Raw genomic sequence first — 16230 nt, 5'->3', positions numbered from 1 at the left:
TGTAGCGAGCCTTGAAGTTGGAAATGTGTGGGTAACTAGTGGATTGGCAACCAATGTAACTTCTGCTTGAGGAGAATGGTTAAGCCAGTAGGAAGAGAAAGATAACATAAATAGGAGTCACTGCATTTGAAAATGTTATACAGGAAGGAATATTTTGTTGACTGGTGAACGGAAGTAGTTAAGATATGAGAAGTTTTGTGCCCTAGTCTAGTCTCAGCAGAGGCAAAGAAAGAAACCAGCATAAATACCTTGTCAACTAAGATTTATGCATTTTTATAGGTCTGTGCCTGAAAAGGAGTATGTTTCATTAGTCAACCATCCTAGTATTCGCTTTCATTTCAGATTTTCTAAATGATAAGCTTTCATTTCTACTCATGAAAGTCTCCATAGTATACTGCTTCTCAGCATTTTTTCTTTCAATGACATTTGTAAGTTATTAAGTTTCCATGAATGTTGGAACCTATGGGGAGGCTATGTGTTCAATGGCTCAGTTTTTTAAAATAATACTGTTTACTGGTAATGAAGAAGATCAGAAGGAAAGACAGGGTGCATGGACAAGAATAACTCCTCTTACTGATCCTTTGTATCTGATTGCAGGTCATTTGGATTCTTCAGGACCTCAGGAAATACAGTTAGCTAGGGTGTAAGTTCTTTTGCTAAATTAACCCCATGCTCAAGCTTTTTTCAGCACTGGCTGTGGGGATCATATCCTATGCAGACGCTGCAGAATACACTTTGGGTGTAAACGAGGCTTCGAGGCCTGAATTCTTCCTTTGAAAGGCTTTTAAGTTTTGCAGACCTAAATGTTGTTGTTGTTAAGTGCTGTCGAGTCAGTTCCAACTCATAGTGACCCTATGTACAACAGAACGAAAGGTTGCCTGGTCCTGTGCCATCCTCACAATCATTGCTATGTTTGAGCACATTGTTGCAGCCACTGTGTCAATCCATTTCATTGAGAGTCTTCCTCTTTTTTGCTGACCCTCTGCTTTACTAACATGATGTCCCTCCTGTTAATGTATCCAAAGTATGTAAGATGAAGTTTCCCCATCCTTGCTTCTAAGGGGCATTCTGGTTGCACTTCTCCCAAGACGGATTTGCTCGTTCTTCTGACAGTCCACAGTGTAGTCAATATCCTTTGCCAACACATAATTCAAATGCATTAATTCTTCTTAGGTCTTCCTTATTCATTGCCCAGCTTTCACATGCATATGAGGTGTTTGAAAATACTAAGGCCTGCCTTAATCCTCAAAGTGACATCTTTGTTTTGAACACTTTAAAGAGGTCTTTTGCAGCAAATTCGCCCAATGCAATACCTTGTGTGATTTCTTGACTGCTGCTTCCATGGGCGTTGATTGTGGATCCGACTGAAATCCTCGACGACATCAATATTTTCTTCATTTATCATGATGTTGCTTATTGGTCCAGTTGTGAAGATTTTGTTTTCTTTATGTTGAGGTGTAATCCACACTGAAGGCTGTAGTCTTTGATCTTTATCAGTAAGTGCTTCAAATCCTCTTTGCTTTTAGCAAGCAAGGTTGTGCCATCTGCATATCACAGGTTGTTAATGAGTCTTCCTCCAATCCTGATGCCATGTTCTTCATATAGTCCCAGACTCTCAGATTATTTGCTTGGCATACAGATTGAATAAATACGATGAAAGGATACAACCCTGACAAACATCTTTCCTGATTTTAATCACCTTGTTCTGTTCAAATGACTGCCTCTTGGTCTATGTACAGGTTCCACATGATCACAGTTAAGTGTTCTGGAATTATCATTCTTTTCAATGTTATCCACAATTTGTTATGATTCACACAGCCAGATGCCTTTGCATAGTTAATAAAACACAGGTAAACAACTTTCTGGTATTCTCTGCTTTTGGCCAAGATCCATGTGACATCAGCAGTGATATCCCTTGTTCCACGTCATCTTCTGAATCCACCTTGACTTTCTGGCAGTTCCCTGTCAATGTACTGCTGCAACCGTTTTTGAATTATCTTCAGCAAAATTTTACTTGCATGTGATATTAATGATATTGTTTGATTATTTCCGTATTCTGTTGAATCACCTTTCTTTGGAATGGGCACAAATATGTATCTTTTCCAGTTGATTGGCCAGTGTCTTAGTCATCTAGTGCTGCTATAACAGAAATACCAGAAGTAGATGGCTTTAACAAAGAGAAATTTATTCTCTCACAGTCTGGGAGGCTAGAAGTCCAAATTCAGAGTGTCAGCTCTAAGGAAAGGCTTTCTCTTTCTGTCAGTTCTGGAGGAAGGTCCTTGTCATAAATCCTCCCTTGGTCTAGGAGCTTCTTCGTTCGGGAACCTCAGGTCCAAAGGATGCACTCTGTACCTGGCACTGTTTCGTTGGTAGTATGAGGTCCCCATGTCTCTCTGCTAGCTTCTGTCTTTCATATTTCAAAAGAGATTGGCTCAAGACACAATCCAATCTTGTAGATTGAGTCCTGCTTCATTAACATAACTGCCACTAATACCCTCTCATCAACATTATAAAGATAAGATTTACAACACATAGGGAAATTACATCAGATGACAAAATAGTGGACAGTCACACAATACTGGGAATCATGGCCTAGTCAAATTGATACACATTTCTGGGGGACACAATTCAATCCATGACGGCCAGGTAACTGCCTTCCAAGTTTCTTGGCATAGATGAGCGAGCACTTCCAATGTCGCTTCCATTTGCTGAAACATCTCAATTGGTAGACCATGAATTCGTGGAGCCTTGTTTTTTGCCAATACCTTCAATGCAGCTTGGATTTCTTCCTTCAGTACCCTCAGTTCTTGATCATATCCTACCTCCTGAAATGGTGGAATGTTGACCAATTCTTTTTGGTACAGTGACTCTGTGTATTCCTTCCATCTTCTTTTGATGCTTCCTGTGTCAGTCAGTAATTTGTCATAGAACCCTTCGATACTTCAGCTCGAGGCTTGAATTTTTTCTTAAGTTTTTTCAACTTGAGAAATGCCAAGTGTGTTCTTCCCTTTTGGTTTTCTAACTCCGGGTCTTTGCATTTGTCATTACAATAATTTACTTTGTCTTCTCAAGCTGCACTTTGAACTCTTCTGTTCAGCTCTTTTACTTCATCATTTCTTCCATTCATCAATGTCCAAGATCAGGTTTCAGAGTCCCTTCTGACATCTATTTTGGTCCTTTCTTTTTAATGGCCTTTTGTTTTCTTCATGTATGATGTCCTTGATGTCATCCCACATCTTGCCTGATCTTCAGTCATTAGTATTCAATGCATCAAATCTATTCTGGAGATGGTCTCTAAATTCTGGTGGCATATATTCCAGGTCATACTTTAGCTCTTATGGACTTATTTTAATTTTCTTCAGCTTCAACTTGAACTGAGCAATCGATGATCTGTTCCGCAGTTAGCTCCTTGCCTTGTTCTGACTGATGATATTGAGCTTTTTCGGTGTCTCTTTCCACAGATATAGTCGATTTTATTCTGTGTATTCTATCTGGTAAGGTCTACATGTAAAGTCACCATTTATGTTGAAAAAAGATATTTGCAACGAATAAGTCATTGGTCTTGAAAAATTCTATCATGTGATCTCCAGTGTCATTTCTGTCACCAAGGCCATGTTTTCCAGCTACTGATTATTCCTCTTTGTCTCCAACTTTCACATTCCAAACACCACTAATTATCAGTGCATCTTAATTACATGTTTGATCAATTTCAGACTATAGAAGTTGGTAAAAATCTTCAATTTCTTCATCTTTGGCATTAATGTTTGGTGCGTAAATTTGAATAATAGTCATATTAACTGGTCTCCCTGTAGGTGTATGGATATTATCCTATCACTGACAGGATTGTACTTTAGGAAAGATCTTGAAATGTTCTTTTTGACAATATGACACCATTCCTCTTTAATTTGTCATTCCTGGCATAGTAGACCACGTGATCGTCTGATTCAAAATGGCCAATACCAGTCCATTTCAGCTCACTAATGCTTAGGATATCGATCTTCAAGTGTTCCATTTCATTTTTGACAACTTCCAATTTTCCTAGATTCATACTTAGTACATTCCATGTTCCAATTATTAATGGATGTTTGCAGTTGCTTCTTCTCATTTTGAGTCATGCCACATCAGCAAATGAAGGCCCCGAAAGCTTTACTCCATCCATATCATTAAGGTCGACTCTACTTTGAGGAGACAGCTCTCCCTGAGTTTATTTTGAGTTCCTTCCAACCTGAGGGGTTCATCTTCTCACACTATATCAGACAGTGTTCTACTGCTATTCATAAAGTCTTCACTGGCCAGTTTTTTAGAAGTAGATTGCCAGGTCCTTCTTTCTAATCTATCTTCTTCTGGAAGCTCCACTGAAACCTGTTCACCGTGGGTGACCCTACTGGTATTTGAAATACCAGTGGCTTAGCATCACAGCAATACACAAGCCACCACATCATCACATCATCACAGCAACATGCAAGCCATCACGGTACGACAAACTAACAGACAAGTGGTGGAGACCTAAATAGTGTTGTGAAAATGAAGGCTATTTTAATCGTTACATACAATCAGTGTTATTTTTCACAATGAAAGAAAGTGGTTTATTGTGCTGTAGTGTAGGCTTTTATTTGCATGTTAGAGGTGCTATATCTTAGTGGTTAACAGTGCAGGTTCTGCAGTCAGAGTATGTGTTTCAGTGGCTTACAACTTCACTTGCTGTGACCCTGGACAAGTGTCTTAACTTCATTGGACCCTGTAACAGAGATAGTGATAACACTTTTCTCACAAAAGGTTATTGTAAGGATTAAATGAAAACGTGTATCTAGCACATACCAAGCATTTCATAATGTTTACTGTTACTACTGTTATAGATTCTTATTTGGAAATCTTAAAATGTTCAGTCAGAGAATACTCAAGGAATTCAACTTAATTCAATCCTTCTTAAAATTAGGGTAGGTTTTCTACCTGGCTGTTTTAAACTTTTTGGAACTTTGTCCTTCCGTGCTTAGGTGAATCAGAGTGCTGAAACCCTGGTGGCATAGTGGTTAAGAACTACAGCTGCTAACTGAAAGGTTGGCAGTTCGAATCCGCCAGGTACTCCTTGGAAACGCTATGGGGCAGTTCTACTCTGTTCTATAGGGTTGCTCTGAGTTGGAATTGACTCTATGGCAACAGGTTTTTGGTTTCGTTTTAGTGCACTGGTACAGGCTTTCCATGAAATGTGAAAATTTCACTTTATATTGCTTTCATTTTCTTCAAATTGCTTAAAGTGTCCTAACCCCGTATAGACTGAATGAATGTCCTAAGAACTCAGGTAAAATCCTGGAAACTCCCTTAGAGAAATCCATAGGAAATGTATATGAACCTCAATAGTTAATACTGGAAAAGTTAGTAAATAACAATGATTATGTCTGCGTAAGATGAGGACACACTCTTTCATCTTTGATGTGTATCTGCATATATGATCACGCAAGTGAAATAAAGGGCCTTGTTATGGATTGAATTGTGTCTCCCAAAAATATGTGTTGTAAATCCTAACCCCTGTACCTGTGGTTATAATCCTATTTGGGAATGGATTTTCTTTGTTATGGTCGTTAGACAGTATTAGTGGAGGATGTGTTTTAAGTCAATTTTGAGATACAAAAGGGCAGATTAGGCATAGGGAAGCAGGCAGAGATGGGGAAGATAGATGCCACACCACATGAAGATTGCCAGAGGAGCCAAGGAACAAAGACCTTCCCCCAAGTCAACAGAGAAAGCCTTTCCCTAGAGCTGGTTCCGAGTTCAGACTTATAGCCTTCTAAACTGTAAGATAATACATTTCTGGGCATTGGAAGACATATATCAACTAGGTATAGGGCTCATACAGTGGAAGAAAGGAAAAGCTGGGATGCTCTAAGCCACTGAAGAATAAGTGAACAATATTTGGGGTTTAGCTGACTGGCAATTTCTTTTGATCTGCAGGAATCATCACCAGCATCTTATAGAAGGCAGCCCAGTGAGTAGCCCCTCTTTCTCGAGCTTAGGTTTGTTTCTCGGGTGGGAGGCAGGTTTCTAACTCACCTGTACCAGTAAGATGCAAGATGGTCTCAGAAAACTCTCTTATAGGCGCAACTGCTGTGCAGCACTCCAAATTCTTTGGACCATGGCCACAGAAAGAAAAATGCAATCTGTAGTTCATCTACAAATAAAGAAAACGTAAGTGATTGGTGGACACCTAGATACATTAGCCGTTTTCTGCCTTTGAATGGAACAACACATCGGTGTCATTGGGAGACATTTGTTGTTAGTTGCCATTGTGTTGATTGCTACTTATGCTGATCCCATGTGCACAGAGCAGAACCACTCCGTAACATTTTCAAGGCTGTGACCTCTCAGAAGCAGATTGCCAGGCTGAGGGGCGTCTGGGTGGGTTCAAACCACCAACCTTTTGGCTAGTAGTCGAGCACTTAACTGTTTGTGTATACCACCCCAGGGACTCTTTATGAGACATAATGCTGTTTATATCTTTGCGTGCTAGACAAGCAACTAGCATCACTACAGGAAAAAAAAATTTTGTTTTTTCTCTTTTTAAGCTTTGACCTTAGAACAGAACCTAGCTCCAGGTCCTCCGTAGCAGGTCATCATTATTACCCATACTCAGTTGATCATTTTGAGGACAAAAATCTCTGTTTCAGTAGTGTAAGGGACTTAGGAGGTTTTTTGTTTTGTTTTGTTTTGGCACAGCAGTTAACAGAAAGGGAAACTATACGTGCATGATTTGTTCACAGATTCCTTGCATGGCTTCCCATATAAATCTAGATTTCTTAGTTTCTTCTTATTTTCCCCTAGTCTAGCTTCTTAGCTCCTGTTCTGAGAAAGCCATAGTGCTTTTTTGTCCCAGCCTTAGGCCATCTTTCAGTTCCAAGTTGAGACTGGCCTCTCCAGAGCCACCTAATCACTAAGATAATGCTCTAAGTAATCCCTTCAACTAATTCCCTTTCCTAGGCATCTTTTTCTTTTCCCTGCCCCTCCATCCCACCCTAGGTTGGTATCCATAAAAGACTGATGTTCTTCTTTTCTCACATTGACTAAGATATGCCCGTTTTTGGCTGTTCTAATCAGTTTTTTCTTTAGATTTAACACTGCCCTTTTAATCTCCTTTTATGATCAGGTTTCTTAGTCTCACCATCCCCTCCCCAGCCAGGCTCTTCTTCTTTTCTGATCCTTTTGCTTATGATAATAAAATTAACATCCTCCAAAGCATATCTACATATCTTACATAAAATCCAAGCCATAATTTGTATCTTTCAGGATATGGGGTCAACTTGATTACCTTTAGTGTGTTTCATAAGGGTTATTCACGGCTTAATCAGATGAAATGTTTTTGCAGGGCCTACTAACTTCTTTTTCTCTAGCCAATGTAGTTCTTCTTTTAGGAAAACAATACTTTGAAGCCCGTGGAGTGGTTGTCACCGAGGAACCTAAGATTTCAAAAGAGACCAGGAGGGCCTTATCTGTCTCCTCTTTCTCTGCTGGTGAGTCACTGAACATTGTCATTAAGGGCCAACTAAAAGTGAATGGCAGATCTGGATTTATGACCTTTTGATTTACCTAAGCTAACTCCAGTGAGAAAAGGGATTAGAGAAGTAAACTTTGAGCAGGAATCCTATGTTCTCTTATCATTTTGTTTGTTTAAACTTAAAGTGGAGAAAAAATTCTTAGACCTTTTTTTCCCCATATACTTAATTCTTCAAGTATTTATCCCCCTGGTTTTAAAAGTACTATATGCTATTTCGAGCCCTGGTGGTGCAGTGTTTAAGAGCTATGGCTGCTAACCCAAAAGGTTGGCAGTTTGAATCTACCAGTGCTCCTTGGAAACCCTATGGGGCAGTTCTGTTCTGTCCTGTAGAGTTACTATGAGTCGGAATCAACTCGATGGCAATGAGTTTTTGTTTTTTTTAAATATGCCTATTGTGAAAATGTTTAAAAAAAAAAAACCACGCACACATAAAAATATAAAAAGGAAAATACCATTTAGAGAAAAACTACTGTAACATTTTATCTAATTTTTTTTCAGTTTTATAATTTTCATCTTTACATTTTCATGTTGGGGTCATATCATACATACAAGTTTATATCCCGGTTTTTTTTTTTTTAAGTTTAAAACTCTTGGTAAATATTTTAATGGATGCTTTTATTCTAATGAATGGACTATCATTTGCATAAGCTTTTTCCTGTCCTTACACACTTAGTGGTATCCAGAGTTTGCTTTTATAAATAATACTATGATGTACATTCTTGAGCATAAATCTGCCTGTATTTTAGATTTTTTTTTCTTTAGGAGTGGTAGCAAACATTAAAATTTCTGGGTCAAAGGGCATAGATTTTTTAAAAGAATTTTGGTACACACTGCCAAATTGTTTTCCCTGAAAGTTATAATTTATATTCTTATGACCAATCCATAGCTCATGGAATGGAGCCCTGGTGGTACAGTGGTAAAGAGCTCGGTTGCTAACCAAAAGGTTGGCAGTTTGAATCCACTAGCACCTCCTTGGAAACCCTATGGGGCAGTTCTGTGCTGTCCTATATGGTCACTATGAGTTGAAATCAACTTGACAGCAATAGGTTTTTTTATTTGTTCGTTTGTTTAAAAATTGCTAATTATGCACCCACCCCTTACTTATCTACATGGTTAGGTTCCAAAGACCAGGTTGTTATGTGAATATGGAGGATGACCACATCAGATCCCAAAATGGAGGATGACTACATCATTACATAACTGCCAAACTACTGAGAATCATGGCCCAGCCAAGTTAACACTTAACCTAAACCATCACAGCCAGCATTACTCTTGCTTTGCACTGCAGCGTTCATTACTGCCAGACATACGTCATTAGTGCACAAAATAGTCAGATGGTAGATTTTTTACTATTGTAAATGTGAAATATTGGATAACAAGATAGTCAATAAGTGAGGAGTGGGTGTATAAATAAAAATATTTCATGTTAAAAATAATTAGTAGTGATTTCATTTTAATATTAGCTATGTGTATTCTCTCTAGCGAATGATCATGTCCTTTGCCCATTTAGCTATTGGGCTCTTAAGTCACCTAGGCACTCATTTGTTTTTCATAGCTATTCTCAGCCCTATAAGAAAGCCACTATAACGTATCCCATCCTAAGTGGGTAAAATTGGTTGTATTTTAGATTTTCTATTTCTGAGAAGGAGGGAAGGCCTGGAACAAGGTATATTACTGGATAGTTTTTAATGTTGTCAATATACTTGATAGGACAATCGAAACTTGTTGGAAAGTGAAATGAAAGATCTGGGCAGTCCCATTACTACAGTTCTAAAATTGGATAAAAATCCAGAACTGGGAGAAGACCAGGCAGAGGATATTTCAGAAGACTTGATGGAGTTTTCCCTGGATCAAGAAGATGCCAAGGTAGAGTGGTCTCTGATGGTATCTTTGCATTCTTCCCATTCGTTCATTCACTCTTGGACAAATGATATTGTTTGTCTACTATGGTCCACCCACTGTACTAAATGCTAGAGATGAAGAGATCAAGAAGACATAGTTCCTATCCTCTATGAGCTACCCAGCTGTTAACATGTCAGTTCACCATGGAAATATTCCTATTGCTGAGTGAGCAGCTTCCCATTAGTGGTGTGAGTAGATCAGGACTCATCCATGTAATCTGGTATAAGTGATGCCTCCAGACAAAAGTTAAGGATGGAGTATACCTAGCATGATATTCCAGGTGTCTCGTGATACAGTGTTCTTCTTTATTTTTAATTTTTATTTTGTTGTTGAGAATATATAGAAGTCCTGGTAGCATAATGGCTACACGCTCAGCTGCTAACCGAAAGGTTGGGGGTTTGAACCCAGCAGCCACTCCATGGAAGAAAGATGTGGCAGTCTGCTTGCATAAAGATTAAAGCCTAGGAAACCCTACGGGGCAGTTCTCCTTTGTTTTCTAGTGTCGCTGTGAGTCGAAATCAACTCAACGGCAGTGGGTTTCGGTTTTGTTTTGTTTAGAACACACACAGCAAAGCATATACCAATTTGACTGTTCCTACGTGTACAGTTCAGTGATATTGATTACATTCTTGGAGTTGTGCAGCCATTTTGCCTTCCTTTTCTGAGTTTTTCCTCCTCCATTAACATATACTCACTGTCCTCAAAGGTTCCTATCTAATCTTTTGAGTTGCCGTTGTCACTTTGACCCCATATTGATAGTTCTTGCTAAACTATTGTTTGGTTTTAAGAAAACTTCAAGGAATATTTTTGGTTGAAAGTTCAAAGATTATCTCAGGGCAGTAGTTTCAGGGGTTCATCTACCCACTTGGCTCCAAAAAGTCTGTAGCCCGTGAGAATTTGAAATTCTGTTCTACATTTTCCCTCTGTTCTTCTTTTTTTTCTTTTTTCAAATAATAATTAACATTTATTAAGTATTTACTATGAACCAGATTCTGTTTCCAAGCACTTTATATGTATTTCTTTTTTCTAAGTGAGGTGCAATTTGTGTAACAAAATCAACCATTTTAAAGTATACAATTCAGTGGTATTTATCACTACATTCACAGTGTTGTGCAAACACCACCTCTCTCTAATTCCAAAATATTTTCATCACCCCTAAAGAAAACCTCATAGCCATTAAGCAGCTGCTCCCCATTCCCCCAACTCCCCAGCCCAAGACAGCCACCAATCTGCTATCTCTAATGATTTACCTATTTTGAATGTTTTGCATAAATGGAAGCTTATAATATGTGACCTTCTGTGTCTGACTGTTTTCACTTAACATAGTATTTTTTTTAATAGTTTTTATTGTGCTTTAAGTGAAAGTTTACAAATCAAGTCAGTCTCTCACACAAAAACCCATATACACCTTGCTACACACCCCCAATTACCCTCCCCCTAATGAGACAGCCTGCTGTCTCCCTCCACTCTCTCTTTTTGTGTCCTTTTCACCAGCTTCTAACCCCCTCCACCCTCTCATCTCCCCTCCAGGCAGGAGATGCCAGCATAGTCTCAAGTGTCCACCTGATCCAAGAAGCTCACTCCTCACCAGCATCCCTCTCCAACCCATTGTCCAGTCCAATCCATGTCTGAAGAGTTGGCTTCGGGAATGGTTCCTATCCTGGGGCAACAGAAGGTCTGGGAGCCATGACCACTGGGGTCCTTCCAGTCTCAGTCAGACCATTAAGTCTGGTCTCATAAGAATTTGGGGTCTGCATCCCACTGCTCTCCTGCTCCCTCAGGGGTTCTCTGTTGTGTTCCCTGTCAGGGCAGTCATCGGTTGTAGCCAGGCACCATCTAGTTCTTCTGGTCTCAGGATGATGTAGTCGCTGGTTCATGCGGCCCTTTCTGTCTCTTGGGCTCGTAATCACCTTGTGTCCTTGGTGCTCTTCATTCTCCTTTGATCCAGGTGGGTTGAGACCAATTGATGCATCTTAGATGGCTGCTTGCTAGCGTTTAAGATGCCAGACACCACTCTTCAAAGTGGGATGCAGACTGTTTTCTTAATAGATTTTTTTATGCCAATTGACTTAGATGTCCCCTGAAACCATGGTCCCTAGACCCCTGCCCATGCTACGCTGGCCTTCGAAGCATTCAGTTTATTCAGGAAACTTCTTTGCTTTTGATTTAGTCCAACTGTGCTGACCTCCCCTGTATCGTGTGCTGTCTTTCCCTTCACCTAAAGTAATTCTTATCTACTATCTAATTAGTGAATATCCCTCTCCCACCCTCCCTCCCTCCCGCCTCTCAGAACCACAAAAGAATGTTTTCTTCTCACCTTAAACTATTTCTCAAGTTCTTATAATAGTGGTCTTATACAATATTTGTCCTTTCGCAACTGACTAATTTCACTCAGCATAATGCCTTCCAGGTTCCTCCATGTTATGAAATGTTTCACAGATTCCTCACTGTTCTTTATCGATGTGTAGTATTCCATTGTGTGAATATACCATAATTTATTTATCCATTCATCCATCGATGGGCACCTTGGCTGCTTCCATGTTTTTGCTATTGTAAACAGTGCTACAATAAACATGGGTGTGCATATATCTGTTCGTGTAAAGGCTCTTACTTCTCTAGGATATATTCCAAGGAGTAGGATTGCTGGATCCTATGGTAGTTCTATTTCTAGCTTTTTAAGGAACTGCCAAATCGATTTCCAAAGTGGCTGTACCATTTGACATTCCCACCAGCAGTGTAGAAGTGTTCCAATCTCTCCACGGCCTCCCCAGCATTTATTATTTTGTGTTTTTTGGATTAATGCCAGCCTTGTTGGAGTGAGATGAAATCTCATTGTAGTTTTGATCTGCATTTCTCTAATGGCTAATGATTGTGAACGTTTCCTCATATATCTGTTAGCTACCTGAATGTCTTCTTTAGTGAAGTGTCTATTCATATCTTCTGCCCATTTTTTAATTGGGTTATTTGTCTTTTTGCAGTTGAGTTTTTGCGATATCATGTAAATTTCAGAGATCAGGTGCTGATCAGAAATGTCATAGCTAAAAACTTTTTCCTAGTCTGTAGGTAGTCTTTTCACTCTTTTGGTGAAATCTTTGGATGAGCATAGGTGTTTGATTTTTAGGAGCTCCCAGTTATCTAGTTTTTCTTCTGCATTCTTTATAATGTTTTGTATGCTGTTTATGCCATGTATTAGGGTTCCTAACATTGTCCCTATTTTTTCTTCCATGATCTTTATCATTTTAGATTTTATATTTAGGTCTTTGATCCATTTTGAGTTAGTTTTCGTGCATGGAGCGAGGTATGGGTCTTGTTTCATTTTTTTGCAGATGGATATCCAGTTATGCCAGCACCATTTGTTAAAAAGACTGTCTTTTCCCCCATTTAACTGTTTAGGGCCTTTGTCAAATATCAACTGCTCATATGTGGATGGATTTATGTCTGGATTCTCAATTCTGTTCCATTGGTCCATGTATCTGTTGTTGTACCAGGACCAGGTTGTTTTGACTACTGTGGCGGTATAATAGGTTCTAAAATCAGGTAAAGTAAGGCCTCCCACTTTGTTCTTCTTTTTTAGTAATGCCTTATTTTTCCGTGGCCTCTTTCCCTTCCGTATGAAATTGGTGATTTGTTTCCCCATCTCATTAAAGAATGTCCTTGGGATTTGGATCAGAATTGCATTAAATGTATAGATTGCTTTTGGTAGAATAGACATTTTTGTAATGTTAAGTCTTCCTATCCATGAGCAAGGCATGTTTTTCCACTTATTAACATAGTATTTTTGAGGTTCATTTACCTTGTAGCATGTATCAGTGCTTCATTCCTTTTATTGGTTGAATAATATTCCACTGTATGTATATATCACAATTTATTTATCTTTTTATCAGTTGATAGATAAACATTTGGGTTGTTTCTACCTTTTTGTTATTGTGAATAGTGCTATTAACATTCGTATGCATGTATTTGAGTATCTGTTTTCAGCTTTTTAGGGTGTATGCCTAGGAGTGGAATTGCTGGATCTTGTAGGGTAGCTCTGAGTCGGAATCAACTCTATAGCAACAGGATTTTTTTTTTTAATGGTAAGCCCTGGTAGCGCAGTGGTTAGGAGTTTGGCTGCTAACCAAAAGGTCGGCAGTTTGAATCCACCAGCTGTTCCTTGGAAACTCTGTGGGGCAATTTTACTCTGTCCTATAGGGTCACTATGAGTCAGAATCAACTCGACAGCAATGGGTTTAGTTTTTGGTATAGGGTCACTAAAAATCAGAATTGACTTGATGGCAATGGTTGATTTTTTTTTTTTTTTTTTTATGGTAAGCCTGTGTTTAACTTTTTGAGGAACTGCCAAAGTATTTCACAATGTATTCTTTTGTCTTCTTTAATCCTTCCCATTCAGGACTATCAGAAGCTTGTGGCTTATTGACCTTACTGATATGCAAAAGATAGTTTCTGGGGCATTTTGCATTTCTGAATCAATTTCATTTCTTTGAAACAAGTGTATGTTTTTTAAATTTATTCATCTTGCAAGGCAAATATGGTGTAGTGGAGCTTGAACACTTGGATTTTAGCCTTCATTCTCTTATCTACAAGTGTTGTGACCATAAGCAAGACGCTTAATCACTCTAGGCCTCAGTTCCTCATTTATAAAATAGAATAATAGTGATAAAATACATCCTCAATAGGATTGTCGTGAGCATGATAAGGATTAAAACCAGTTTGTAATACTTCATATACTTTATTATTATTAATGAAAACTAATATAAGTAGTAACTCAACATATGGTATTTATTGTAAGACTAATGTGTGCCAGGCACTGTACTCTAGGGCTAAGGACAGAATTGTAATAAGGCAGACAAGATTCCTAATTTTCATGGAGTTTGTATTTATAGGAGCCCTGGTAGTACAGTGGTTAAGAGCTCATGCTGCTAACTAAAAGGTCGGCAGTTCGAATCTACCAGCCACTCCTTGGAAACCCTATGGGGCAGTTCTGCTCTGTCCTATAGCGTTACTATGAGTCGGAAGCAACTCGATGGCAATGGATTTTGCATTTATATTCTTTTTGGTCTGAAAGACAAACATAAGCAAGTAAACCAAAGAGTGAATAAAATAATGACAGAGTGTCACAAATGCTATGAATGACAAGGTAATATAAAAAAAGGCCTTGGGGGAGGGTACTACTGTTGGTTTTAACCTGAGTAACCTGGAGAAATGGTGACACTAGAATGAATTTGAAAAGGGTGAATTCAGAGAGAATAAGATATATTCTGTTTTAGACATTTTATTTAGAGATGGGGATAGGAAATTTAAATAGAATTACTGCAGGAGGAGTTGGAGCCATCAGGATTGGAAGTGTACATTTCAGGGCTATCTACATAGAGGAGAAAATGAAGGCTAATGACTGTAAGTTTATAAGTAGAGAGAAAGCTTCTAGAGAAGGAGTGATAGCCACTGATGAGACTGATAATGAAGTGGATACATAGAGGGATAACATCATTCACGAATCATAAAGGAAGGATCTATGATACTTTTATATATTTATTCACTTTATATATTTTTAATTTCACAAATAATGCTTGAATATATTCTCTTTAGGAGCCCTGGTGGTGCAATGTTTGAGCACTTGGCTGCTAACCAAAAGATCGATAGTTCAAACCCACCAGCAACTCTTGACGGAGAAAAGACCTGGCAATCTGCTCCCATAAAGATTATGGCCTAGGGAACCCAATGGGGCAGTTCTATCTTGTCCTATAGGGTTGCTTTAAGTCAGAATTGTCTCTGCGGGACACAACAACAATGTATTCTCTTTGTAAAAAATTAAAATGTAAAAGCTAAGGTTAACCCTATCTGACAACCATTCCTAAACCTGATTGAAGGGTGACTTTGAGATTATCTGAGAGTAGAGGGAAAAATCAAGAGTATGAGAGTTAATGGAGCATAAACAAAAAAAAAACCAAACCCATTGCCGTCAAGGCAATTCTGATTCATAGCGACCCCACATGTTACAGAGTAGAACTCCTCCATAGGATTTTCCTGGCTGAAATCTTTGTGGAAGCAGATCATCAGGCCTTTCTTGTGCAGCACCACGAGTGGGTTAGAACTGCCAGCCTTTCAGTTCACAGTCAAGCACTAAACCACTGCACCACCAGGGCTCCTTAAGCACAGCACAGTGAAAATAACCTCTCTTTACAGACTGAAAATCTTTCACAATCTCAGAAATACCATCCTGAATTTTATAACGTAGATAGTGTATTTTTTGTTATTATGTGCCTTCTAGTCGATTCTGACTCATAGCAGACCCTATATGACCGAGTAGAACTGCCCCATAGGGAGCAGATTACCAGGTCTTTTCTCTTTTCTGAAGAGTTGGCTTCGGGAATGGTTTTAGTTTTGAGCTAACAGAGATTCCAGGGGCCGTGTCTTCTGGGGTCCCTCCAGTCTCAGTCAGACCATTAAGTATGGTCTTTTTACTAGAATCTGAGCTCTGCACCCCACTTTTCTCCTGCTCTGTCAGGGACTCTTCGTTGTATTCCCTGTCAGGGTGGTAATTGGTGGTAGCTGGGCACCATGTAGTTCTTCTGGTATCAGGCTGATGGAGTCTCTGGTTTATGTGGCCCTTTCTGCCTCTTGGGCTTGTATTTTCGTTGTGTCTTTGGTGTTCTTCATTCTCCTTTGCTCCAGGTGGGTTGGGACCAATTGATGCATCTTAGATGGCCGCTTGCTAGCTTTTAAGACCCCAGAAGCCACTTACCAAAGTGGGATGCAGAACATTTTCTTAAGAAACTTTGTTA

General features: G+C 39.1%; 1 protein-coding gene across 3 annotated transcripts in view; it reads left to right on the top strand.

Moving 5' to 3' along the window:
- The window catches only part of CDC25C (cell division cycle 25C), a 38041-nt gene that overhangs the window by 2976 nt on the left and 18835 nt on the right, over nt 1-16230 (top strand). For all 3 annotated transcript variants that reach the window (XM_049873741.1, XM_049873742.1, XM_049873740.1), the window contains exons 4-8: nt 598-643; nt 5950-5983; nt 6094-6183; nt 7404-7502; nt 9257-9412. In XM_049873741.1, coding sequence (XP_049729698.1) covers nt 598-643; nt 5950-5983; nt 6094-6183; nt 7404-7502; nt 9257-9412 — 425 coding nt within the window. The remainder of the gene's footprint in view (nt 1-597; nt 644-5949; nt 5984-6093; nt 6184-7403; nt 7503-9256; nt 9413-16230) is intronic.

Source organism: Elephas maximus, chromosome 2, assembly GCF_024166365.1.
Source record: "Elephas maximus indicus isolate mEleMax1 chromosome 2, mEleMax1 primary haplotype, whole genome shotgun sequence".
NCBI lineage: Eukaryota > Metazoa > Chordata > Mammalia > Proboscidea > Elephantidae > Elephas > Elephas maximus.
This window is presented reverse-complemented; position numbering and strand designations above follow the sequence as displayed.